Source organism: Liolophura sinensis, chromosome 1 (genome assembly GCF_032854445.1).
Source record: "Liolophura sinensis isolate JHLJ2023 chromosome 1, CUHK_Ljap_v2, whole genome shotgun sequence".
NCBI lineage: Eukaryota > Metazoa > Mollusca > Polyplacophora > Chitonida > Chitonidae > Liolophura > Liolophura sinensis.
The window spans coordinates 37,719,931-37,744,737 of NC_088295.1; the positions used below are offsets into that span (position 1 = coordinate 37,719,931).

Below are 24,807 nucleotides of genomic sequence, written 5' to 3' on the forward strand. Positions count from 1 at the left end.
CAGTTAGTATATTTATTTATTTACTTATTTGATCGGTGTTTTACGGAGTACTCAACAATATTTCACTTATACGACGGCGGCCAGCATTATGGTGGGTGGAAACCGGGCAGAGCCCGTGGGAAACCCATCATCCGCAGGTTGCTGACAGACCTTCCCATGAGGAGGAAGTCAGCATGAGGTGAACTTGAACTCACAGCAACCACGTTGGTGAGAGGTTCCTGTATCATTGCGCCACCCTGGCGTGCTAACCCCCTTGGCCGTAGAGGCCCTGTCAAGTGTATACATACTGTTGTAAAATGGTATCCTTTCAAAGCTAACCATCATGATGTCAAATTAAAGACAGAGCAACATATACATTGTAACATCCTTCACTTTGATCATTTTTTGCCATAACAACAGTTCCTGGTCCTGCTTAATACTAAAGTGGTTACGACAAACGTGAAAACTATGTCTATGGAACTCACATTTGCTCAGTTCCATGTCATTTCTACGTTGAATCTTGAATACGGTCTTCCTAACTTACTTCCCTGACCGACAACATTGATTAACTCACAGGCTTTTGGCAACACTGACTGTGAGAAATCTCCAATATTTTCTCACCCTCTTTCACCACAAGTCTGCTCCAGCTTTCGTAATCCAACCGGAAATAAAAAAATAAATGATCTGCTTTCTTCAGACTCTCCACCGAGAGCGCGATAGGAACTGTGCGGCGATTTTTTGAGAGACAGAGATGGGAGTCAGAACTTTAAACTATTACACAAGAGTCCGTCTAAACGGACAATGGGTCTGTAACTTACTTCCAATCGCAGAGTAATGTCTATGGATGCCACGTTTGTGAGCGGATAAAAGGAAGTAGGGCCCGCAGAACGACTTATTGACAGACAGCCATTTCTGATATACCTCCAAATGCAAAGCCGTATCAGAATCAGATGGAAATGGATTCGAATACGTAAACTCACTTGGGGTCTCCAGTGAAAAAGGAAGCACACACTGAATCACTGAGCCAGCAGAAATTCCTGGGGAAGGGGTAATCCCTTTTTGCGCCCTGTATTGTGTCATACATTGATACACTGATTTGAGTCGGTAAAGCCAAATATAAGTTATTCCATATCATAAAATTGACCATATTCCGTAGACGAAAGCTAGGCTCCGGTTACTTCTCACCTGGCCATCTAAGTCACTTATCTTTTAATTTCTTTGAAGCCGCTGTTCCAAGGGAAATTAAATCAAATGGCCCATCGATTGAAAGACATCTTTCGGTGTATAAAAAATACATAAAGTTCAGATCAAAGACGCGAAAAGTTAGTTGTAAATGTGGTCTTCAATATTTTTTGCGATTTATCTTTAAAGGCAAAAAGACAATGTTATAAATGAGAACATAACACATGTTCAATAGCTATATTTGCACTAGAATGTGGTCTTTTCTGCTGGCAAATATGTTCAACCTGGATATTTATACCTTGAATATATTCATAAATATCATTATAATTCAGATTAAATGCATATGTTTGGGTATAAACAAATTTACATTCAAATAAATTTATTAGACGTACTTCACATCCTTACCCAGAACTTTATTACGCAAAGACGATATCAGCCAAGAGGTGGTTCCCAATACTCACCACAGAAAAATATTTCCAACCACCCTTTTCTTGAAGTGTTCATGGTCAATGAGGACACTGGTTCGAATCCAGTCCCCGCTCTATCAGTCGAGAACACGACGTAATATTCAAAACAAATCGACAAATAATATGTTTTAAGATGTATTTGTTTTACTGTAGTCCTTAAATACACTACAAGTATCAAACGTGCTGGCAAAAACTGTTCTTATAACAAGTGAGCTTTCCTGTTCTTTCCTTGGATTCTTCCAACAAATTTGTGGAATGACATTAATTTATCTATTTATCTATGTTGGAGCCGGTTGATATCTCACCCCGATTTGGTTTTGTGTGTACCTTTCATTCTCCGGCAAACATGTCAAAGAGAGTTTTCTGTTTTATTACGTTGTATCAAAATTAACTTGTTGTTTCCTCTTTAATAGTTCTAAGCTTACAATCTACAAATTCGGCCTCCCCTTCTTCGCTCTTACCGTTCCATGAAATTTGCTCCCAAGATGACCCCCTTCCCTCAAATGTTAACGGCTCAACCTTGATGTCTGACAAACGTAATTCTCCAGGCTCTAGTTTGTCAACTCCAGCTTCTTGTTTCATGTCCAACGCCTTACTGAATTCACCTTTAATTGTTCCACAACATCCTTGATTGTCATAACTTGTAACTACATCATCACAATTCAACACCATGCTGTCATCAACTAATGTTTCTGCACGTGTTTCCGCACTTCCATTTAATGGTCCTAAATGACCAGCAGATATTTCTACAGGTACACTATTCTTTATTGAAGTTACAGTAAATTTTGCTTCATTGTACTCCATTATTGTCTTATCACATGTTGTGACACTATCAACCCCTGTCTTACTCATCGTTGCCAGATTATTACAAACTGATTTCTTATCAAATGCGGCGTTTCGTCTCTCCAGCAACGCTGCATCCAACTCTGCCGAACTGCAGCCTACAAATGTCTCATTGTCCGCTGGCATACTAATGTCGACAAAAGTTATATAAGTTCCCCCTTGTCTTTTCACAGAAACTGTGCTACATACAACATCCTTCTTTTCTAAGACATCATCCTCATTGTCCATGTCCCTGCCTTTAGGGTTTGCTGTGGACGAGAGGCCATCACTTAAGGTATAACAACTCCCAGAGCCTCCTGTCCATCCAGTTGACCAAGGGTCCATTTCAGTATCACCGTCAATGTTCTCATCAACGTCCCCGCCAATGTCTTCGGGCAGTCCTAGGGGTACTACTTCCAGGTCTTCCACATCATGCTCTCGAATTCTGTCTACATTTACAGAGACCGAAGTTACAGTTCCAAATCCCTGGTTAATTGTCCCATCAATAGCTCCGATCGCATTGCTCCTATCAGGATTAGAGTCTGCTGTTGTGGAACAAACCTTTTCAACAGTAACACCCAAACTATCACAATCTTCCAAACCACCACGGCCAATACCGTTGTCTTCAGTGAATTGAGTAGCCAGGCTATTATTGACCTTCACTGACTCATCGGTGTCATCGGCATTCCCACTTGTGGCATGATATGCAAAGAGTTCCTCGTTCGAAGTTGCTAAGTTTTCCCTGGTCATTTTTGACTCTGCTTCAGTGTGGACTTTAGACGGTTCTTCCACACCCACAGATCGCACACTGCATTTGTGGTACCTTAGTCCTGTTGTTCTGGAAAATCCTTTCTTACAATGTCTACAAACATGTGGCCTACTTGTAGCTTCAGAGTGAGAGTTTTCGTGAGTCTTCAATGTTGCTTTCTGTCTAAATGCTTTCCCGCACTGTGGGCATTTATATGGCCTGCTATCTGTATGAATGACCATATGTCTTTTTATACTATCCTTATGGTAAAATGAGGCACCACAAATGGTACAACTATTCACGATGTTTCTATACTCCTTGTTTGTATGAGTAACCATGTGATTTTTCAGGGTGCCTTTCATAGCAAATCCTTGATTACAAATACTACAAATAAATGATTTTTTCACCAGTTTAGTCTCATTGCTGGATGGACCGTGGTGTAACTGATGATGCCGCCTCAGCCCACGTTGAGACTTCAGAGTCTTTCCACAAACTCCACAAGTCAGATCTGCTCCATTATGGAGATCAGCATGTTCTTTAAAAGCATCTGATCTGGCAAATGACATGCCACACGTATCACAAACGTACCTGCTTGTCTCTGCTCCATGACAAAACAAATGTCGACGTAACGACCCAAGCCTGGGAAACTGTTTACCACAAATATCACACAGGTACGGTTTGTCCTGAAAATGACACAACGAATGTTTGGTTAATTCACCCTTGGTTGCAAATTTTTTCTGGCAAATTTCACAGCTAAATGGTTTTTTGTTGGTGTGTAGTTTCAAATGTTCGATCACATTTCCTCTCCTGTTAAAGATTTTTCTGCAAGTATTGCAGACATACAAGCTCTGCTTAAAAGTTTGGTCTAAATTTATTTGGTTGTCTGATGCAGATGCCTTCTTATTCTTGCTGGAAGGAACTACAGTGTAACCTTTATCAATGGTGACTGTACAAGTTTTCTTCAGAGAATGTTTCCTTTCTTTTTCAATACCTTCACCCGTGAATTTATCATATTTCATTAGGATTGAATGATCATTAATAGAAGAAGATGCTGGGTAGTGACTTTCCAAGAGTCCATCAGTGCTGAGTGAAAAATTTGCTGCTTCAAAATTTTGCACATTTTCAGCCTCAATCCTCTCAACTGTAGGTCCTTGCACACCTTTCCTCACATACACCATCATGAAGTTCTTCAAATCAGTGGGGATCTTGACAAAGCTATTATCGAGGTTTACTGTGCTTGAGGTAGATTTCTTCAGAGAATGTGACATTTGTTCCTCACTACCTTAACCTGTGAATTGGTCACAGTTCTTTAAGAATGAATGTTCATTAACAGAGGTGGACACAAGGTAATGACTCTCCAAATGTTTGGTGATATCAGATGAAAGTTTTGCTGCTTCAAAATTTAGTTCCATGGCCACTGAATCCATGTCGTCTGGTGCTGTTGGGTCCAACCGGTGCTCCTTACTCCAAGTTTCAATCCTCTTCAACTGTTCGCCATTGTGTTATCCTTCAAATCAGTGAGGGTCAGAAAAAATTATTCTTCTACACAGCTTGTTGTTCAAAAAATGTGCACCATGGACATCAATCTACAACAAATCATAAACATACAAGTATATGCATTATTACAACATATATGCAACTGTTTTAAAGCATAGTGCCAACGTACTGTAACACGTTGTTAAATATAGTTGTTCTATTCTGCCTCCATCATTGTACTATTCAGAGTGAGCTCAGCTGAACACATAATCACATCCACACGATCACTGATATAAAATGTACTGTCAGTCAGGCAATGATAGAAATATAGAAACTACATGTTATACTGTAATTCTTCTAATTTTTTAGACACTTGGTCTGCTCTTTTATACAGCAAATACACATGTAACTGTCACTGGAATACATAGTTTCTGTTTTCTCAATATTTAGTCCCTCTAATTCACAACATGCACATACCTTTACTTTTCGAAAAAAAACTAAGAGAGAAATGTAAATGTAATCTGTTCTGAAAATGCATAATGTTCGGCTTTATGCTTCAGCTGTAACAAGCAGTTATCTATGTCAGACTCACTCTTTCTAACTTTTGACACCCTATCTTTTAACACTGACTATCCCATTGGAACAATATTTCAAGGAAAATACATCTAAAAATCAAAGTAGGTATCACCAAATAGACCACTTAAAACTATGCACAACTATACTTTCATTTGTTTTTTTAGACTTTTGTGAAAAGAGTTAAAGGCACGCAAACATTTGAATAATAAGGTGGGCTTTATGGACCATGCTATCAGAGGTTAGGAACTCTGATGTCACATGGACTTTATCCCACTCTAACCACGACAATGAATGTTGGAATAACTCTTTTTACCTATGAGTAAAACACTACTGAAATAATGTTCCCAAAATACCTTCCTTCTGGTGAACATCAGAAAAAAGGTGACGTGACATCAAAGTTCCTAGATACCATCAGTATGGCTCATAAAGCCAACCATATTATTCAAATATTTGAATGCCTTTCAACGCTCTTAGATTTCAAAAAGTCCAAAAAAAAATGTTTTTTTATTATTTTTTTTTTGGGATGTTTTACTGAGCATTTAACAATTTTTCAGTCATATGAAGATGAGGAGTCATTAAGTGTATGTAGGGCAGGGCGAGTCCATGCTGCCGCCACTGAAGTATCATGTCGAAGACACCAGACATGACGTGAGTTTTGTAATTTACGATAACTAGTTCAACACAGAGCGTCAACAATGGAGCATCCCCCTTGTGTTTTAGTACTTTACATGTATGCATATTCTGAGCTTAGTACATTCGGTGCTTTTTGAGGTGTACATGTAGGCCTAGGCAATACCTGGGCTCAATACATGTAGTACTTTTCCAAGTTAGAACCCCTAACATTTACCTTAACATTGTAGCTTTGTTTAGTTGGCTACTTTGCTGTTGACAAATGGGTGGATAATCTCCCCTGTCTTGAATACGTTAATCTTCGCGATACCAACTCTCAGTCCAGTCTAGATAAATGTACTAAAAATCAATGGTTCGTGGCACCTGGAACTAATACACCTGATATATAAAAGACACTGTTATATTTGTCTCAGGTGGCACAAATTTGACCTCTATCGACATCTAAGAATGCCTTCTTTCCAAATACGTTGAGTTTTCCTGCAATCAACATTTCTAGCTGCCCTGTTAACGTCTGTTATCCAGTCATTAGGCCCTATCACCGAGTAGGCCTGTCAGGCTGAGTGTGACAGCAAAGCTACGTATGGCGTCAGTATGTGACTCAAACAGTTAAGTCCAACAATACTGCGTACCATTATACATCATAAAACATTCGAATTTAGGCAAAGGCAACATATTACAATATGTTGCCACTGAAGCAACAATCAAGCACTCGCATGAATCTTTACTCAACAGCCGTCATTGTCATCTGCGTTGACATGCAGAAAAACTATCCTTACCAAGGAGTACCCTCGAATACACCAATTATCGCATGTTGTGTGTTAAGCCTGTTTCCTAGGGTTTCTCTTCCCGACAACAACGCCTCTGAGTCAAAGGGAGATAATCCTTTATTTCCCGCTAGTTTTAAACCGTGCCCTGTCAAAGCTTCGATGAAACTTCCACGTGTTAGTACGTGTAAAAGAATTTGTACAGTGATTAATTTCTCTGTGTAACCAATGGTCTTTCTAGTTTTAGACATTAACCACTTTCTTGCGATTTTATTATACTTTCGATCTCGTAAAGTTTAGGCAATTCGTCAATTGTGTCACAACAACAACAACTTTATAAGTCATTGAACTAAAGGAGCCAGTCAGCTGCCTAAACTAAGATTCGAGTGTGGTTTGTACCCGGTGGATTCGTGTTACCAGATTTCATTGATTCTTGATTATAGGAGGTGATCTAGAATTTGTTTCACAAGTTAGTGTGAAATGTTGTGCAGACCAATGCATCTTCATATAGCAATATTTTGTATTTTCAGGATGAGATATGAGTGATGAGAGCCTGTTTATAGCCAACAACTCTAATTTTTCAAGATGTCAGACACAAATGTTGAATGTGGCAAACAGTTGTACGACTGGGCATATAATGAAATGCATTTTCTTCCGGAGGGAAAGTTTGCCAATACAAAACCACCAACAGAGCAAGATTTCATAGAGTTCAGTATTCTTATTTTTTCTTTTGGTAAACTCACAAACATGTAATGGATCCATGACTATGTGTATATGTCTGTATGTACCATAATATCTCTTTCAGATAGCTCACTGTTTTAATTCTCAATCACGGCTGTAAATTTCCTGCACAAGAATGCAGACAGTATTCAAAGACTATTGATGAGCAGTCTTACCGTAATTCTTCTAATTTTTTCCACACCTGTTCTGCTTTTTTTTAACCAGTATACATGTAATTACAGCAGGAATATTTAGTTTCTTGATTTCAGATGGTTAGTACATCAAATGTCCAACATATTTGTACCTTTACTTTCCCAAAAATCAAGAGAGAAATGTGTTCTTTGTTTCATCACTACTTGTATCTGTTCAAAATATTAGAAGAAAGAGAGTACTTTTCCAACATCATCATGTGAAACTGAGTGCTAACAAGCCTTACATGGGAAACTTTACCCACCTTAAATACTCTAAACATTTCTTTTCAGAATTTGCCGAGGACAGGCCGGTGACATATGGAAATTTGTCATCAAACATCTGCGTTCAACACAGTAAGTTCCTGCTTTGGTCAAACAAATGATGAAATCCGCTCTTTGTAGTAGATTTTCAGATTAAATCATCCATATGAGTTTCCTGGTTTGAAAAAGATAGTACCTCAGGCCCGCTAGGAAAGCTGAGCGTTAAATCAAACTCTACCCCGCTGTTAGTTGCAGGCCATTTGCAAATATACATATTAAATAGAGATAGCCTTTAAAACAACACTGAGTGTGTCAAGCAACACACGCCGGTACGTTTACCTCCCCGAATATTATCAAATCATGCTGTTTTTTCAACCAATAAAAGAATTTGAGTTTATGTACTTGATAGATTACTTTTATAATTTATATGAAGGGGATCTGTCAGAAGTTCCTTCATTGACAAAAGTGTTATTTTGCACAGCATATAGATATCACTACATCTTTTACATCTTTTAATTTTAACACCTAGAGGCCATGACGGTGAGAAAGAAGTATTTGTTTCAAGACATTCCAATCTGATCTCAGCAGTATGACGTTATAATACATGTACAGTAAACTTTTACATTTCTACGTCACGCAACAATTAGACATGATGTCATACATACGCAGCTTTGACGTATCTAGGTCAACCCTTATGGCCTAAGCTTGCTGTTGATTGGTCTAAAATGGATGATCTCTGTGGAGGGAACACAACAGTTTGGCAACATGAAATATGCAGGTTTTACCACATTTTCTTCATTTTTGGGGGTAGAAGAGACTTGAACACCTTCATCGTGGTGTTTGTTGTGTAATCCAGTACTTCTGAACCTTGTTTCCTATCGTGTCAAATCCCTCGAATGTGCGGTACGAAACAAGGCTCAGTGGAGTCGGGTTACACAACAAACACCGAGACGAAGGTGTAATACCCTTATGCCATAACCATTTGTTCATTCCTTCCTAATTAACTTGTGTATACCTGTTTTACAGAACTGTTGAGAAAATCAAAGCAAATCTAGCTCTGTATCCTTTGGATTTACAACCCAGTGTGTCTTGTGTCATAGGTGGAGGTTGACTGATGTGCTAACATTTAAACTATGTGAGGAGATGTGACCATGCTTCATTATTTTTTTTCTCTCCCTGCCACAAAAACTTATAACTTGTATAATACATTTATGACTCGCAAACTGTTGATGGTCGCCGCTGTCATAAAAGTGAAATATTCTTGAGTATGGCGTAAAACACTAATCAGATAGATTAAAATATTGGAGTATTATGTGAAAAATCAAATTTTAAAAAGAATTTTAAAAAAGGAGCCTGAAAAGCATATAAGTGTTATAGTGGTAGTATAGTGCATATATGTGCACTTGAACACCAGAACTACCCAGCAGCTAGCTTGGAAAAACTCTGAGGCATGCACATTTCCTTAACCAAACCTGTACTAGGAAGGCTGACCTGGCTCCAGATTACCAGGTTGAATATCAAGGGGATGAAGTTTACTGTGAGGAGATGAACCAGCTGCAACAGGAGAAAGCTAAGCTATCCACGGAGCTGTCGGAGCTACAAGAAGACATTAGGCTGCTAGAGACCGAGCAGAGCCAAATACAGGAGGATCTTATGAACACAGGTATAATAATCATATATACAGGTGTCAGATATATACATGAAGTGAGGGAGGCGCACTGATCCAGGAGCCACTCTCCTGTGCGATCGGTGGGAGTTCAGGTCCAGCTCATGCTGGCTTCCTCTCTGACCATACGTGGGAAGGCCTGTCAGCAACCTGCGGATCATCTTGGGTTTCCCCCTGGCTCTGCCTGGTTTCTTCCCAACATAATGTTTGCTGCTATCGTATAAGTGAAATACAACATAAAACACCAATCAGATAAATAAGTACACAAGAGGTGACTGAACTGCAGGCAGGCACCAGGCTGTACAGGTGATTGAGCCACAGGCAGAAATCAAGCTGTACAGTTGACTGAGCAACAGGCAGATATCAGGATGTACAGTTGACTGAGCTACCTGTATACGACAGACTGTACAGTTGACAGAGCTATAGGTAGACATCAGGGTATACATTTAACTGAGTTTCAGGCAGAAATCAGGCAGTACAGGTGACTGAGCCACAGGCAGACTCTAGGCTGTAGAGGTGACTGAGTTACAGTTGATTAAGCCATAGGCAGACATCAGGCTGTAGTGTTGACTGAGCTACAGGCAGACATCGGCCAGAAACAAAGTCTGTCAAAGCAGTACATGTAGTCTTAAGCCCGGACAAGGCTATCCAACATCACTCAACTTTGAGTTGAGTAGTCTGGACGGGCTCCTGAAGTTCTTTCAGCAACACTCAGCAGTATCCAACAAGGCTGAATCGGAAATGTGCATGTGTATATTTTGTCAACAAGCTGAGTGAAGTTGAGTAAAAGCAGCCAATCAGCGGGCATGTAGAAATAACGTGACTGTCTTAATACACATGACCTAGGTAAAATGGTGGCACCAAAGGCAAAAGAGTGAAACTGATCTCACCATGATACAGTTTCGTTGATACAGGAGTGTGAAAAATATACTTTCCCATACAACATTCTTTCTAAAGATTATAAAGAGAGGGACAAAAGAAAATCATTGTGTCTCCTGCACTTGAGAAAAACTTGTACCTTAGGCATTCTGGTTTCCTCCACACATAACGCTGACTGCCATCTTGGAAGTGATAAAAACAACCAAATCCTGGCTATGATGCACAATACAGATAGCTGGTATTAGAGTAAACTAATATAGTGCACTACAAAATGGTGTTACACGATGATGTTTTCTTATATTCATGAGATATTGTTTATGGCTGGTTATTTTCCTGATCATATGGTAAGGTAGTGGAAATGTCATTTTGAGGCCTTGTATCTATATCTCAGAAGGAATCGCCTTTTCTTTTCAGTATCATTATTAGAGGCTACGAAATTTGACACAAATGAAACGATCGTGGGAGTGTTATTGTGCAGACTGATAAATCGGTTACGCTGATCTGTCCCCCGGAGCTTTCTTACAAATGCAGCGCTTGAACTGCGTTGTGCTCAAGGAGGATATTAGAGTAATCCACACAAGGCTGCCGGCCATCAGCAGCGACAGCTACCACAAAATAGAAGTCGTGTCAGTTGTTAGAGCTACCTCTTCCCAGGTTGTTTTAGTACTTGTCCGTTGAGAAAAAAAACAAGCGCTAATACAACTGTGAACAAAACTGTCATTTGGTACTGTGATGCTGCAAAATGTTCAGTTGAACTGGAACTCAATGCCATGATGCGCTAAAATTTATGCCGTCACCAGCCATTTGTTATGACCAAATTTCGTTCAAGTCCTTGCTCCATTTATTAATCGGGTCAGTGCATTTGCCCTATCTCTTGTAATTTATGCGGTCAAGTCTAGTCTCTTGGTGGTCTGGTGGTAGGCAGAGAAAGGTGATAATCAATTTAAACAGAATTTAATCTTTCAGTTGCCAGGAACTGGTCATCATCAACATTCCCTTGGGTCAACGGTTATATTATATCACCCTGTGGACAAAACCATTTTATTTGTAAAAGTAATTATTGATCATCAAAAGAAAATAAAAATACTCAGGAATATAACACATGCTGGTCTGGCTTTGAAAGCCATGTGATGCTCAGTGTGTATGACTAACATGTTTTACAGTAGCTTCCTGATCCACCCTGATCAATGCTGATCACCCCCATGTAGCCATTGTGCTATCCAAGGGCACTGCTGGACATGTGTGATGGTGGACTGTACTGCAATACAACCAACTTCATACATAAATTAATAGGCTTTGCCAAAGTTACTGTAAATAAAAGGCAAAAAATCGGCTAGGAAGTACTGTAAATAACGATATTAGCCACTTGCTCACATAACCGATTTGCGTGAAGGATTGGTCTGTTTTCACGTCGTGGAGAAACCAAACGATTGGTTTTTCAAGGCTTATTCATGTCAACCACCCAAGGCTTATTCATGTCAACCACCCAAGGCTTATTCATGTCAACCACCCAAGTTTCAAGGCCTGGTATTAGCTGTATGATTCAGCCCTTTTCTTTTCAACAGTCATGTGACTTCCACTTTATTAAGTGATTTCACTTAGAACCATCAGGCAGATTCTAAACTCAAAAATATTTGTCAAAGCCAAATTCTTTTATGTTTGCATATTCTGTTTTGGTATTTTTATATATGCAAAAGTTTTTCTACTTTACAGAATGTATGTTGAAGGAAAGCACTAACAGAATCAAAATGAATCGACGTAAGGCTATGTTGTTGACAAATTTCTCAGAGAAATGCGATGCAGAATCTGCTCAGTATGATGAATTTTCCAAAAGAATTGCAGCTCAGACTGAGCAAATCCGCTCAAAGTCAAGGTAAGTTGAGAATCTGAGGATTTTTGTGAAATGTTTGTTTGTGATCAGCTTTGATTTCAAATCATGTCACACTGAATTGCTACTCTGTGTGAGACACTTTAACTCCAAATGAGATGAAATGCCGACTAGACATTTTTTAGGGCATTGAATTAGACGTGCACATTGGAGAACTATCCACAGCAGTCTGAGGCAATATGTAGATGTAGATTGCCAATTGTGTACAGTTTTTGACTGAGAAATAAATTTACTAAGTACCTAAATTCAGTCATTTATCGTGACCATCAATTAGTTTTTCTTATCTTTTTTTCACTCGTATTCACAAAGTTTTTACACAGAGCTGGGGAATGGAGGGAAATAGACCCTGGCTAATGGAGAGATGTATACTCCAGAGTGATGAGTCAGGCACAGTACATGTGATGTACATATCCGATAACTCTCACATATTCATGAATACGAGTACTTATTTTCTCTGCCACTGAATTGCAGTTAGTTACTTCTGTTCATTTCATTTTTTATTTTCAGGAAAAGTTCCACAGGTTTATTATATGCCAAGGAAACTAGTAGTGGTGAAGAAAAGAAAGGTCTTGATCCTGAACTCGAAACAGCGTGTTGTGTAAGATAGAAAATAAGACATTATTCTCATTTTCCGTTCATAACATATGGTGTTCTGTCATTCACCGAATGATTTTAATAAGTTATACATTAAGATGGAAGGGACCCCAGTTCCTCAAGCCTGCCCATTTACCCAATTTAACATTTCCTATCAAACTAAAGAAGAAATCTCTATCTGCAAATGTCCTGACATTCCCTATCATATCTATTAAACATACATATTGGAAGAGATATTACACCTTATGTTTCATACCTGCTCATCAGGAGTAGGAATGCTTTAAAAAATGAATATTTTATGATAATGGAGTATTTCCTACTACACAGCCAAATTGTAGGTTATCAGATTTTTATAGTTTTTATTTCTCCTCCCTCCACAGAAGAGTGTGAGATATTCCTGTGATACCATTGGTCAGTTTTTACATGAAGTTTTACAGGGACATTTTGGCCAGGATTCAGAGGCCTTGTAAGTAGCCCTGCTGCTTCACAAATTTTATGGTTTTACCAAAAAATACCAATCTGCTGAAATACATATAATATAATCCTGCATGTGTGTTATGGTTGAAAACTTTCTGTTCTCTAGTAATCAGGGATGTGTATTTTTTCAATTTTTCAATTCTTGGCCTGTTAAACTCTGCAAACATTGCTCAGGCTGCTTTTTTGGGCTGAATCAGTTTATTTGTTTGCATTTTTTTCCTTTTACTTAAGAACTTTCCATTAGTAAATTACTGGCCAGTTTATGACTTTGATAGAGGTGTTAGGCAGGCCATGGCTTTGGGCAGATTTGGCTGCAGCCTTGTGTCAGGAGGTTGGCCAGGTGACATTTGATTTCTCTGGTATATGCCTGTTTTGATCCGCCATTGTAGCCTGAATTGTTGTGGCGCGAGTCAGACTTGAGCCCTCTTTGATAAAAGATAGAATGTCTGAAGTTTTTCTGACAGACTGTGACACAGAGTCACATGTGCACAGCTAATAAACTTGTATAAATTCACTTTTTCTCAGGAATCAAAGGAAAAATGAGCTGTGGTCGTCATTGGAGAGGGTGACGTCTGAGTTTCCCATGGGTCAGATTGTGAAGGCTCTGATGATGAATACCCAGGAGTCTGTGATCAAGATCATAGAGGACACAAACAACATTGATATCAGCACAGATGCTAAACAGCTACAGTAGGCCACCCCTTTTCATGAGAATATACAGTATAGATGAAGCACATACTCCTCAAAGTTTAAAGCCTGCTCCTTACACTCAATTAACATCACTACCAAACAAGTTTGACCTTTTGCTCCCGAGTGATACACATTGGTTTCTTTAGGTGTAGCCTCACCACTATTATACCTCTGCAGACCTCCAATAAACATTCCTTGTTTAAAATCCTAAAGGTGTCCATTGGAATCATGGGCATACAACAGCATACTTTGGATAATGAAGTGCTATTATAGAAAGAAAGAAAGGAAGGTTGAGACTCTGACTGAGTATTGGATGTTTTGTTTTATCACTTCCTGCCTTTTCACTGTGACCCCAGTGCCCTTGGTGATACTCAGTCTTTGTACAAAACTTGCAAGTGGTAGCAGCGGTGCGAGGAGAGCAGTGCATGCACTGTGAGGAGTATTTATACACTCAACAGTGTTATCTATTCAGTTCCTAAATACTGTACATGTGACTTGCATATATTCTGACTTGAACTGAAAATGTTGGAGAAATAAATGATTTGATACTTCAAAGGATAGCCTTAATTTTTCATATGTTTTGAGACTGAGATTAAGAAAGCATCAATGCCACATTCCCGAATTCTTGCTTTAAAAACATAGCATTAACAAGCCGATGATTTGTTTTTAGCTAAGTTGTGTATTACAATTACGTGTGTTTTGTCCCTTTTTACCTTTGAGTTCCATCCTGTAATCGCTCATATGAAACCTGTGCTTTATTGACAAGGTTTAAATATGAAAATTCGGGAGAATTGGTGGACTTGTCATCAGACGAGAAGACTTTAAAGGGTCTTGGTGATCTCCTGCAGGTGAGATTTGCACATGAAAAATTAGTGGTCTAACATTCATGGAAGACCATTTGCCTTCCATCCATATGATGTGCATATTGCATGGGAAAGTTTGTGCCCAGGCAATCTAGTTTCTCAGAGCTATAAAGCTGATCCCCAATGTATAAGTAATAAATTCAAAATAAGGAAAAAAAATTTTTTTTAATTTATATGATCATGACAGTTTTTAAAGTACAGTTAAGTAATGTTCATTAATAAACTTCATACCATATTAGCAAGAATCCAAGGAACTGCCAACATATACTTACTTACTTATTTATTTATTTATTTGATTGGTTTTTTACGCCATTCTCCAGAATATTTATCTTATACGACGGGGGCCAGCATTATGGTGGAAGGAAACCAAGCAGAGTCCGGGGGAAACCCATGACCATCCACAGGTTGCTGGCAGACCTTCCCACGTTCGGCCGGAGAGGAAGCCAGCATAAGCTGGAGTTGAACTCACCAAGACCGCATTTGTTTGTTGATCTAATTTAAATTTGTCTCCCTTTTCTTGTGTAGGAATGTCAGTTACATCACATTCAGAAATTCTTTGAGACGGAGAAGAACAAAAATAAAGCCTGGAAGTTGCATCAACAGACTGAAGCCATTATGTCTGACATTAACAAGCAGTTACAGAGAGAGTACATGGGCCGGCCAGAGGAACTAGGGTTAGCAAGGTAAACAGACATCGATACTGTCAGATATTTACTGATCACAAGCCCTTCTTTACCTGTAATTTGGCATAAGAAATCTTGTCAGAGGAACTGGAGGTAGTCAGAAGGTTAATCAAGTCACAAATTCTTCTTTAGTTTGCTAGGTATTAATTGTTTTTCAGTTGCGTAGGTGGCAACAATCGGTCCACCATTTTCTCTTGTGTAATCTTGCATGAAGTTTGAGACCACTTGCATTCAATCAAAATGTCATATGTCACATGTGGGAGAGTTGGCCAGTAACTTGCCAAGGGTCGGTGGTTTACTCTTGACACCTCTTGTTTCCTGCACCCATAAAACTGGACATTTTATAAGGGAAAAATTTTGTGAGGATGATGTTCATCAACAATCAAATAAAACAAGTAAAGTAACTTTGTTTAGTAGGAATATTACATGTTGCTAACACAGCATTTTACTGTGCTTGTCTTACTCTGCTGACTCTTCTTATATCCCCTGCTTAGGCCATGCATCAGTTAGGCATAACTAAATTTGGGTTAATGGAGAAGGAATTAATATTGAGAGAAAAACCCCACCCAAAAAAAAAAAAAAAAAAAAAAGAGTAGCAGCCTTGTTTGGATGGTCCTTGGGGGGTTATTTTCTGCAAACAGTTTTAAATGATGGCTTTGTCTAATTATTGCTGTTAGCTACAAGAATAGAATTCATTGGTTGTCTTCACAGTGCACTATTTTCTTGTTGTTTAACAGGAAATCTCTAGAATCTAGGTTGCAGCTTGCTGGTGTCAAAGGTTCACTGCAGTGTTACCTGGAGGAAGGGAAATCATTGCAGGCTGGAGTAGAGAAGGCCGCTGAAGAGTCTCAGAAACTAACCCAGAAGTATCGCAGAATTCAGGACTTCAAGACTTTGTCTGTCAGTCTAAGTTGTAACTCAAGAGAGTTCAAAAACAAGCGCAAATTTGCAGGAGCTGCAGCTTTCTGCAAAAAATCTAACATTCAGTCCCCTCCTGAATGGTTCATGTTTAAAGATGGGATGTCAAAAATTTTCCCGACTGACACAGCTAAATATTTACACTTTCGTCTGCTTTTGAAATGAATAAAAGGTTGAGCCTTAATTTCGTGGCAATAGTATTGCATGGTTAGTCCTTTTGAGAACACAACGACTAAGATTGGGAATGTGACTTGCGAATTAAAGTAGCAGCATGTTTTTTGTTTGGGTTTGACAGGAGAAGAAACAACAGATGACCCATGTACTTGTCAGACAGAACACTAACTCCTTCAGCCGCCTAGCTTCCCGTAGGACTGAGGTAAACAACAACTTCCCATTATATCTTTTACAGAAATTGGTAGATTCCCCCGCGGTCCTTGTTAATAGACGATTTTCGTTTGCGCCATCTGATTTCCGTTGAAGACCACTCGCCTTCCGCCAATATGGTGTACGTATCTACATCACATGTGAGAAAGTCTGTCAGAAACATGGCAAAATTCAGTAGTTTTCACTGAGCACTTCAGTTACCTCTACCCATGAAACTGACCACCATCGTATAAGCGGAAAATTCTTGAGTATAACATCATTATTGAAGCAACAATTAACTAAATAAATCAAATAATCAAACACATGTTGTTTAGACTATGAGGTGGTGGCTCAATGGTAGCTTTAAACCAAAGTTTTTTCCATTATGATATTTCTGCTGTTTGGAGGCAATTAGCTGTCTGTGAGTGAATGTTTGTGTCAATCTTACATGAAGATGGCTGAAGGGGAAATAACTTGGCTTTCATGCTGAGCTGGGTCTGCATCACCGAAGGGAAGTCACACCATAATTGAAACTCAGTACTGAAGTCAACATTTTGGTATTCTGTATATCAGTGTTTATTTATTTCATTGGTGTTTTACACCGTACTCAAGAATATTTCACTTATATGACGGCGTCCAGCGTTATGGTAGGTGGAAACCGAACAGTGCCCGTGGGAAACCCATCAACCATCCACAGGTTGCAGCAGACCTTCCCACATAGCGCTGGAGGTGTAACTATGGAGCCATATTCGGGAATGTAGTACAGAAATAAATGTGCAGGCTGATAAATCTTGCATGTAAACAAGAAAACAATTTTGTTGACTGGAACAGGGTACAAAAATCAGTGAATTCAAATCTTTTCTGCATCTAAACCAAGTTTCATTTATATCTGTAAAAATCATGTTTGGAACAAAAGTTGCTGTGCTAGTTACTGTCTCATGACATGCACATACAAAGGAATTGTACCACCCAAATATTTCCAAAGTAAGAATCATGCAAGCTCAGTAAATTCATTGTCTGTATTGTTTTCAGATGATGGATTATGTAGGAAAGTCCCTGACCGGCCTCAGCCACGAAATCCTGTCCCTGATAGACCAGTCTGAGGGAGGAGGTGAAATGGAGGTGGAGAAGTTTAAAAGCCTCTCCCTGCCTTATCTTCTCCACACATGGACAGACAGGTACAGGCTTTTTATTGGAAGGTTCATTGGCTGGGAGATGGATAGGGTTCATTTGAGCCAAAACAGACCCAGTCCTGCTGTGGCTTTTGGTCAAGAGGCTTGTCAGGCACCAGTTAAATAAATTAAAATAAACATAAATCTTGTTGTAGTTCGTTTTACGTGGCAGATAGCAAATTATCATTTTGTGAATGGTTGTTGTGACTAACAAATAGCAATCAATCTCAGCTTCTAACTGTCCATCCAATTCCGTTTCCAGTGGCAGACAGAAACAATTAAGAAAAATTTTGTAGATGTAGCATTTGACTTTCATCAGAATATCATAACTTCGTTGGTGTAGCGTCTGGTTACCATCTGTGAATCATATGTTTGTTGGTGTACCATCTGATTACCATCTGTGAATCATATGTTTGTTGGTGTACCATCTGATTACCATCTGTGAATCATATGTTTGTTGGTGTACCATCTGATTACCATCCGTGAATCACATGTTTGTTGGTGTACCATCTGATTACCATCCGTGAATCACATGTTTGTTGGTGTACCATCTGATTACCATCTGTGAATCATACGTTTGTTGGTGTACCATCTGATTACCATCTGTGAATCATATGTTTGTTGGTGTACCATCTGATTACCATCTGTGAATCACATGTTTGTTGGTGTACCATCTGATTACCATCTGTGAATCATATGTTTGTTGGTGTACCATCTGATTACCATCTTTGAATCATATGTTTGTTGGTGTACCATCTGATTACCATCCGTGAATCACATGTTTGTTGGTGTACCATCTGATTACCATCCAGGAATCACATGTTTGTTGGTGTACCATCTGTGAATCATATCTTTGTTAGTGTAACGTCTGATTACCATCCGTGAATCACATGTTTGTTGGTGTACCATCAGATTACCATCCAGGAATCACATGTTTGTTGGTGTACCATCTGATTACCATCTGTATATATCTTTGTTGGTGTACCATCTGATTACCATCCAGGAATCATATGTTTGTTGGTGTACCATCCGATTACCATCTGTGTATAATATCTTTGTTGGTGTGGCAGTTGGTTAGAACTCATCCTCCAAGTAGTATTTCTTACTCAGTCTACCATACCAAAATCCATGAGTTCTCTTGAACATTGAGTTCTGTTTTTGTTTATTATCCAGTACCACAAAGGTGTCAGCACTGGACATGCTGATCCATCAGATTGACAGGGGAGATAACACGGTGACTGGAAAGACTCTCCTCCAGACCATGAAGAGTCTTAGATATCCCCTGTACAAGGTATGCATGTGTGTGAAGTTTCAGATTTACCGTGTACAAGGTGTGCTTGTGTGTGAAGTATCAGATACCCTGTTTAAAGGGTATGCATATGGATGAAGTGTCTCATGCATCAGCTTGACAGGGTATGAATATCTGTGAATTCTCAAATATCCCATTTACAAGGTATGTATGTGGATCAAGAGTCTCAGGTATCCCTTTTACCATTTATTCATGTTCACAAGGAGTCTCAGATATCCCCTTTACATGTTAATCCTGAGTATGTAGATGCTCAGATATTCCTTTAAAAGGTATGCCTGTGAATGAAATCTCAGATGTCCCCTTTACAAGTAATTTGTGTTCATGAGGAGTCTCAGATATCCCCTGTACATGTTAATCATGAACATATATATGCTTTAATATCCCTTTAAAAGGTATGCCTGTGAATGAAATCTCAGATGTCCCCTTTACAAGTAATTTGTGTTCACGAGGTGTCTCAGATATCCCCTGTACATGTTAATCATGAACATATATATGCTTTCACATTCCTTTAAAAGGTATGCATGTGAATGAATGAATGAAGAGTCTCAGATATCTCCTTGATAGGGTATGCATGTATGTGAATTCTCAGATACTGTATCCCCTTCACAAGGTATGCATGTGAATGAAGAGTCTTGAATATCCTTATTGCAAGATATGTATATGCCTGAATTGTCTGAGATATCCCTTCTACATGTTGTGCAAGGGCATGGTTTTGGTCATGCCGATATAAAGGTTCTATTACAGCATATCACGTCAAAACTTTGATCATTGATAGGTCAGTTTCTGTTAAATATCTTTGATTCAAGGCATTTTCTGTTACTAATAAGCTCTTAACAGGTTACCTTCCACTGTGCTCACTCAAGGGAAGTAACTGTTCTGGAAGGATTTGAAGTTAATTATTCGGTTTCAGTCAACATCATCAAATCCAGGGACTAATAACATTCATAATTCATTACATGTTAAATGTTTGCTTAAGTAAATAAAACCAGATTTTAGATTTGCAAAAAAATTATAGATTTGAAGTTTTTGTAATATTGTTAGGAATGAAAATCATGATATGATGAAAAGTTCAAAATTTTAGCTTGTGTAAATGGTATAAATCTCAGATAGGAAGGAGAAGCTCATCCAAAATGTTGTCTTATAAATGTGCTCTGGCTTTCTGTTTCCACATAGGCTCCCGAGTACCTTTTACTGCACTGTGTACAACTCAAGGCAGATATTGATGAAGCAGAATCACTTCTTCATTACGACAACGTGTTTAGTGAAAAACTGGCTTTGGAAAGGGGAGAGATTGAAGACAGAGTAACTTACATGAGTGGTAAGGACAATAGAATGCCCAAAAAGAGAACAAGTAATATAGCAGGTTATTTCGGAAGAGGGGTCAAAACAGACCAAAAGGGTCACAGACATTTTTTTTTCTAACTTGGTTAGTAACTCTATGTGAAGTTGTGATCAGGGGTTCTTACAAGGCCATGGGGTGCCCATGTTAGAGCAGCCGGAAACACTTTGTCACGTCACTCATGCCCCACTGCCATACGTGTAGATGGTAGAACAGGGTTTGGGAAACACAAGCAAAAATGGCTGTGCCCTCAGGTTATAGAAAATAGTGTAGAAATGATAATTGGTGAGAGCTGACAACATGGCAAGGCTCTCAAATGTCTCATTGCACACGATTTTGCTTACTTCCAACCAGGAGTTTAGCCAGGGTGTTAGTTGAGGGTGTCTTACTTGAGTGACCCAGGACCAATAGGCCGGGGCCGAGGGGTCGCCTAGGCCCCTATATCTCCAGGACCCTAGATCACCGGAGATGCAATCTAGAGGAGTTCAGAGGTCTATAGTGGACAAAACTTAGTCAAACCACTATTCTTCATGTTGTCATCATTTTTGTTATTTCCTCTGAAAATTTTACATGTTCATGTGAATAGGGTTCTTTTTTACAGATATATGAAGTATGAAAGTTGTCTTTGCACAAAAGGGGAATGTCATTAAAGCCTTTTTGACCTCTACATCAGTGACTTGGTACATGAATGTAAAACATGAATGTAAAACTGAATGTAAATCAGAGCTGAAATTTCTCGTGCCCTCAGTCCATTCTCCCACTCTGACTGCATACTTTACATTTCAGCGTGTGTCAGCCTAACAGTAACTTAGCCACGCAAACGTTTTCGTTCAGCCTGCAGAAAACGTTTTTGTTTCAGTAGGGTGGATTTTAAAACATTTCGGCTCGGTAGGCTTTCTTAAACTATCGTAGTGTGCAGCTAATTGATTTTAAAATACCCGCCTAACAAGGAATAAGGACAGAATAGCAAGGTATGGACATTTCATGTTTTTACTGATTTGTAGATCGTAAACATATACCTATTTAGCTGGAAAATAATCTGGCTCCCGTCTCAAATTTGCTCTGCCCGTCACATTATCCGCACGCCTGGTTTGCCCGTCGCAACGGTCGGAAGACGTATGGCTGGCTAAATCCTTGCTTCAAACTGCAAAACCTTGGTTATGCTTTTAAAATTCCTGTTGGATACTATGTCGTTGCACATATACATTTGGTTCATTGTTGTCTTTTTTGTAAAAGTCTGGATGCCTCATGGTACAGACTTCTCCTCAGAACTGGTTTTCCTATCTCGCCAATGTTACTTTAATCAGAATAATTAATGTGTGCCAGAGACACTAAGTGAGGCATTGTCTGACTAAACTTGTACTGAGGCTCCACTCATCTACTTACTACACAGCTCCAGGAAAGGGACTTCACTTCATAATGACGTTGAAATCAGGATATTTCTTTTGTTCTTTTTCTTCTTTTTTTCCCTCTTTGTCCAATGTTAATTTCATCAGAATAAGTTTTCTCCAAGACACAGTTGCAGGATGCATACACTTTGGTTACGTTCAGAGCTATGTGTTTATAGGTAGCAAAGCACAAGTACGTTCTTGGAAAGTGCCTTCAAGTAAAAACTTGATATTTATACTGTGCTTAAGTAATGAAATAAACCAACAACCTCAGACTTCAAAGTTTCAAACATTTGTCCACATTGTGTGCAGTGATGCAGGAGACGGGATTGTTACCATGGTAATTATTTACCTGTAATCTGATTGGTCTTTTCAGATCTGTGTCAGAAAGTCAAAGATCATGATCAGGAGCAGTTGGAGAAGACGTTGCCTCAACTAACAGACAGTGTGGAAAAGGCCACTGCTGGGTTGGAAAATTGCATAGAGCTGAAAGATATCGTCCAAGATTGGTAACTGAACAGCTTGTACCTGTGAAATATATGTACATGGCTAATACTCTCGTACAAATGAAGTGTTTTCTGGCTTTAGGCCACACCAGCTCAAATTGTTGTTTTACAGGCAGAATAAATCTTTTTCCAACCTTAGAGGAGAGTATAAAAATATAAATATAAATAAAAGTATAAAAATGTTGAAAATCATCTAATGTGTGGGAAATGTGGACTACTACAGCCAAAAAGGAAACAGGAGAATCATAAAAACATCAAGACAGGACTAAATATATGGGAAGATTTTCAGTTTTATTATTAATTCTTATTTTGATTTTTGTACTGATGGCTCACTCGTATAACACCAGATAAAACTGCTGCGGCCTTATGCCAGAGAGTTGACCCATATAGTCGTAGTTTGGCTCAGTTTTTTTACTCTGTAAATCATTTGTAATTGTCTATAATTACATTTTACGGTGTCCAGAGTTAATCAAATACATGTACCTGAATTCCTGAACCTTTTCGCATATGATAGAGCAACTTTCAGGACACATTTTCAGATTGATTCGGTAGCAAAATTACTCCATGGTTCATTTCTTGTGGAATTTCTGCTTTCTCTTGCAGGTGGGAGCAGCCAGCCCAAAATACCATTCCTTGGGTGAAGTTTTGAAAACATGAATATTCAACAATGGAAACATAAATGGACAGTCATGTCGACCAAAAATCAATCAAGAGGGTACATGACTGGGGTCTATTCATGAAGTTTAACTTGAAAGAAAATGCTCAGAAATGGAAAATGCCATTTGAAATTGTCTCAAATCTTGTATGTCATACATTGTTTGATTTCATCCTATTATCTTGTGATCAGTCCATTTTTGGCCCATCAGCATGCAGTCCTGACAGGTATGGGGCACGTGAAAATGTCCCTTCATCCAAAACACAGTAGAAAGGAAAACCTAATAGGATAAAAGGTGTGTCCTTTGTTACTGACCAATCATATTTCTAGCTGCAGCCTTTTGAAATGACAGCAAAATAGGGTGGGGTCTCCTCCTTCTGCTTGTATGTTTACTGCACTTGTATGTTTCAAACTGATTCAACGCTAAGAATTATGTTGTATGGTCCTGTGCAGAAGCAGTTGCTGTCACGTAGGATATTATTTCCTGTGCAATTGGTTATCCACCGGTGCTGCTCTTCTGATGAATGGGAGACTATATATGTTAAATTTGATCATTTTTACCATTTAAGTATTACTTTTATGCATGTTTGCATGTGCACTTTTTGAAATTATAACATTAAATAAATTAGAAAATAAAATTCATACCCGAAAAAGAAACACCTCTGTTTTATAGCAAAACATTATCATGTCATTAAGCAGAAAGTCCAACACACGAAAATTTGGCCAAATTTAACATGTATAGTTTCTTCTGATCATCAATGTACTTATTCTATTATACAGCTGAAAATTGTTTCTGTTGGGAGAGCAACTTGGGTTGGTATTAGCCTTTCAACAAGAACAGAAACTTCGTCAATGTTTATAGGTGATTTAGTGGATTTGCCTCCCCTTGGACACTGGGGGTTTGTTGAGCCTGAAGCATAACAAACATACCATGAACATTATCATCAAGTCTGGGGGTTGTGTAAGGTATCTGAATAAGAGCAAATGTTTGATCTCGGCTCATTCCTGTTATCACCACCCATACATCCGATTGCCATTGGATAGGTTTAAATATTCTTGAGCACTAAGTAAAACGTCAGTGAAATAAATATATTTAATCATGAAGAAAGGTGCACATGCCTCAAGTGATGTGCTTTCTCACGGCATGCATAAACTTAGTCTCTGGGATAGTGCAAAGACACAGGTACATGCACTTGTCTTAACTTTTCTGGTCTTTCTAAATGCATATATGTTGTACCTACAATTCATTTTGAAAACATTGCCCTTTATAAAGGTTAGTTCGAGGAAAATTGACGAAATGAAAGAACTGTAGAAACATTAAGCAATAGTAATAAAGCTGAATCGGGCAGAAAGCAATTGATATGAGTGATTTTGTATTTACTCTGACCATTGGCATTTCCTACAGTTTTTTGCGTCACATTGCGAGTGTTATGAATGTTTAAAGCAGCATTTCATGGAACTTTTTTTTTCTTTTTATTAAATATATCAACGGTGGTACTAGAGTGCGGGTGTACCCAAAACTGTTCCAGACGAAGCTTATTATATTGGTGTATTACATATTGCTCGTAAGGGCACAACAAACTTTATTAGGGTGTGCGCCA

The 24,807-nt window shown here is 38.8% G+C and overlaps 2 protein-coding genes across 5 annotated transcripts; one reads left to right on the forward strand and one right to left on the reverse strand.

The window, feature by feature from the left end:
- Window positions 1-1,782: 1,782 nt before the first annotated feature.
- Window positions 1,783-6,735, reverse strand: LOC135482157 (uncharacterized). The gene is made up of 2 exons (XM_064762013.1): window positions 6,657-6,735; window positions 1,783-4,784 (listed from the first exon to the last, which is right to left on the reverse strand). Exon 2 carries the CDS (start codon window positions 4,464-4,466, stop codon window positions 2,016-2,018), a length of 2,451 nt encoding a protein of 816 aa, XP_064618083.1. The 5' UTR covers window positions 4,467-4,784; window positions 6,657-6,735; the 3' UTR covers window positions 1,783-2,015.
- Window positions 6,736-6,757: 22 nt separating this feature from the next.
- LOC135482172 (HAUS augmin-like complex subunit 5) lies at window positions 6,758-24,554 on the forward strand. Of its 4 annotated transcripts, none has more exons than XM_064762035.1 (18): window positions 6,758-6,821; window positions 7,175-7,351; window positions 7,847-7,909; window positions 8,843-8,875; window positions 9,298-9,479; window positions 12,075-12,234; window positions 12,757-12,847; window positions 13,224-13,309; window positions 13,846-14,010; window positions 14,777-14,858; window positions 15,399-15,556; window positions 16,294-16,456; window positions 16,770-16,850; window positions 17,870-18,015; window positions 19,183-19,300; window positions 20,492-20,636; window positions 22,422-22,554; window positions 23,155-24,554. In XM_064762035.1, exons 2-18 carry the CDS (start codon window positions 7,230-7,232, stop codon window positions 23,198-23,200), a joined length of 1,974 nt encoding a protein of 657 aa, XP_064618105.1. In that variant the 5' UTR covers window positions 6,758-6,821; window positions 7,175-7,229; the 3' UTR covers window positions 23,201-24,554. The 4 variants fall into 4 exon arrangements, with proteins under 4 accessions (XP_064618105.1, XP_064618104.1, XP_064618103.1 ...); XM_064762034.1 differs by having other exon boundaries at window positions 6,762-6,825; XM_064762033.1 differs by having other exon boundaries at window positions 6,763-6,865.
- Window positions 24,555-24,807: the final 253 nt, after the last annotated feature.

What these genes read in the sequence shown, in the direction of transcription:
- LOC135482172 (XM_064762035.1), top strand. Translation starts at nt 7,230, where the DNA reads ATGTCAGACACAAATGTTGAATGTGGCAAACAGTTGTACGACTGGGCA. An exon ending in ATCAAAGCAAATCTAGCTCT is followed by an intron (nt 8,876 to 9,297) that starts GTATCCTTTGGA and finishes AACCTGTACTAG; the next exon opens with GAAGGCTGACCTGGCTCCAG. An exon ending in GGCCAGGATTCAGAGGCCTT is followed by an intron (nt 13,310 to 13,845) that starts GTAAGTAGCCCT and finishes ACTTTTTCTCAG; the next exon opens with GAATCAAAGGAAAAATGAGC.
- LOC135482157 (XM_064762013.1), bottom strand. Translation starts at nt 4,466, where the DNA reads ATGTCACATTCTCTGAAGAAATCTACCTCAAGCACAGTAAACCTCGAT.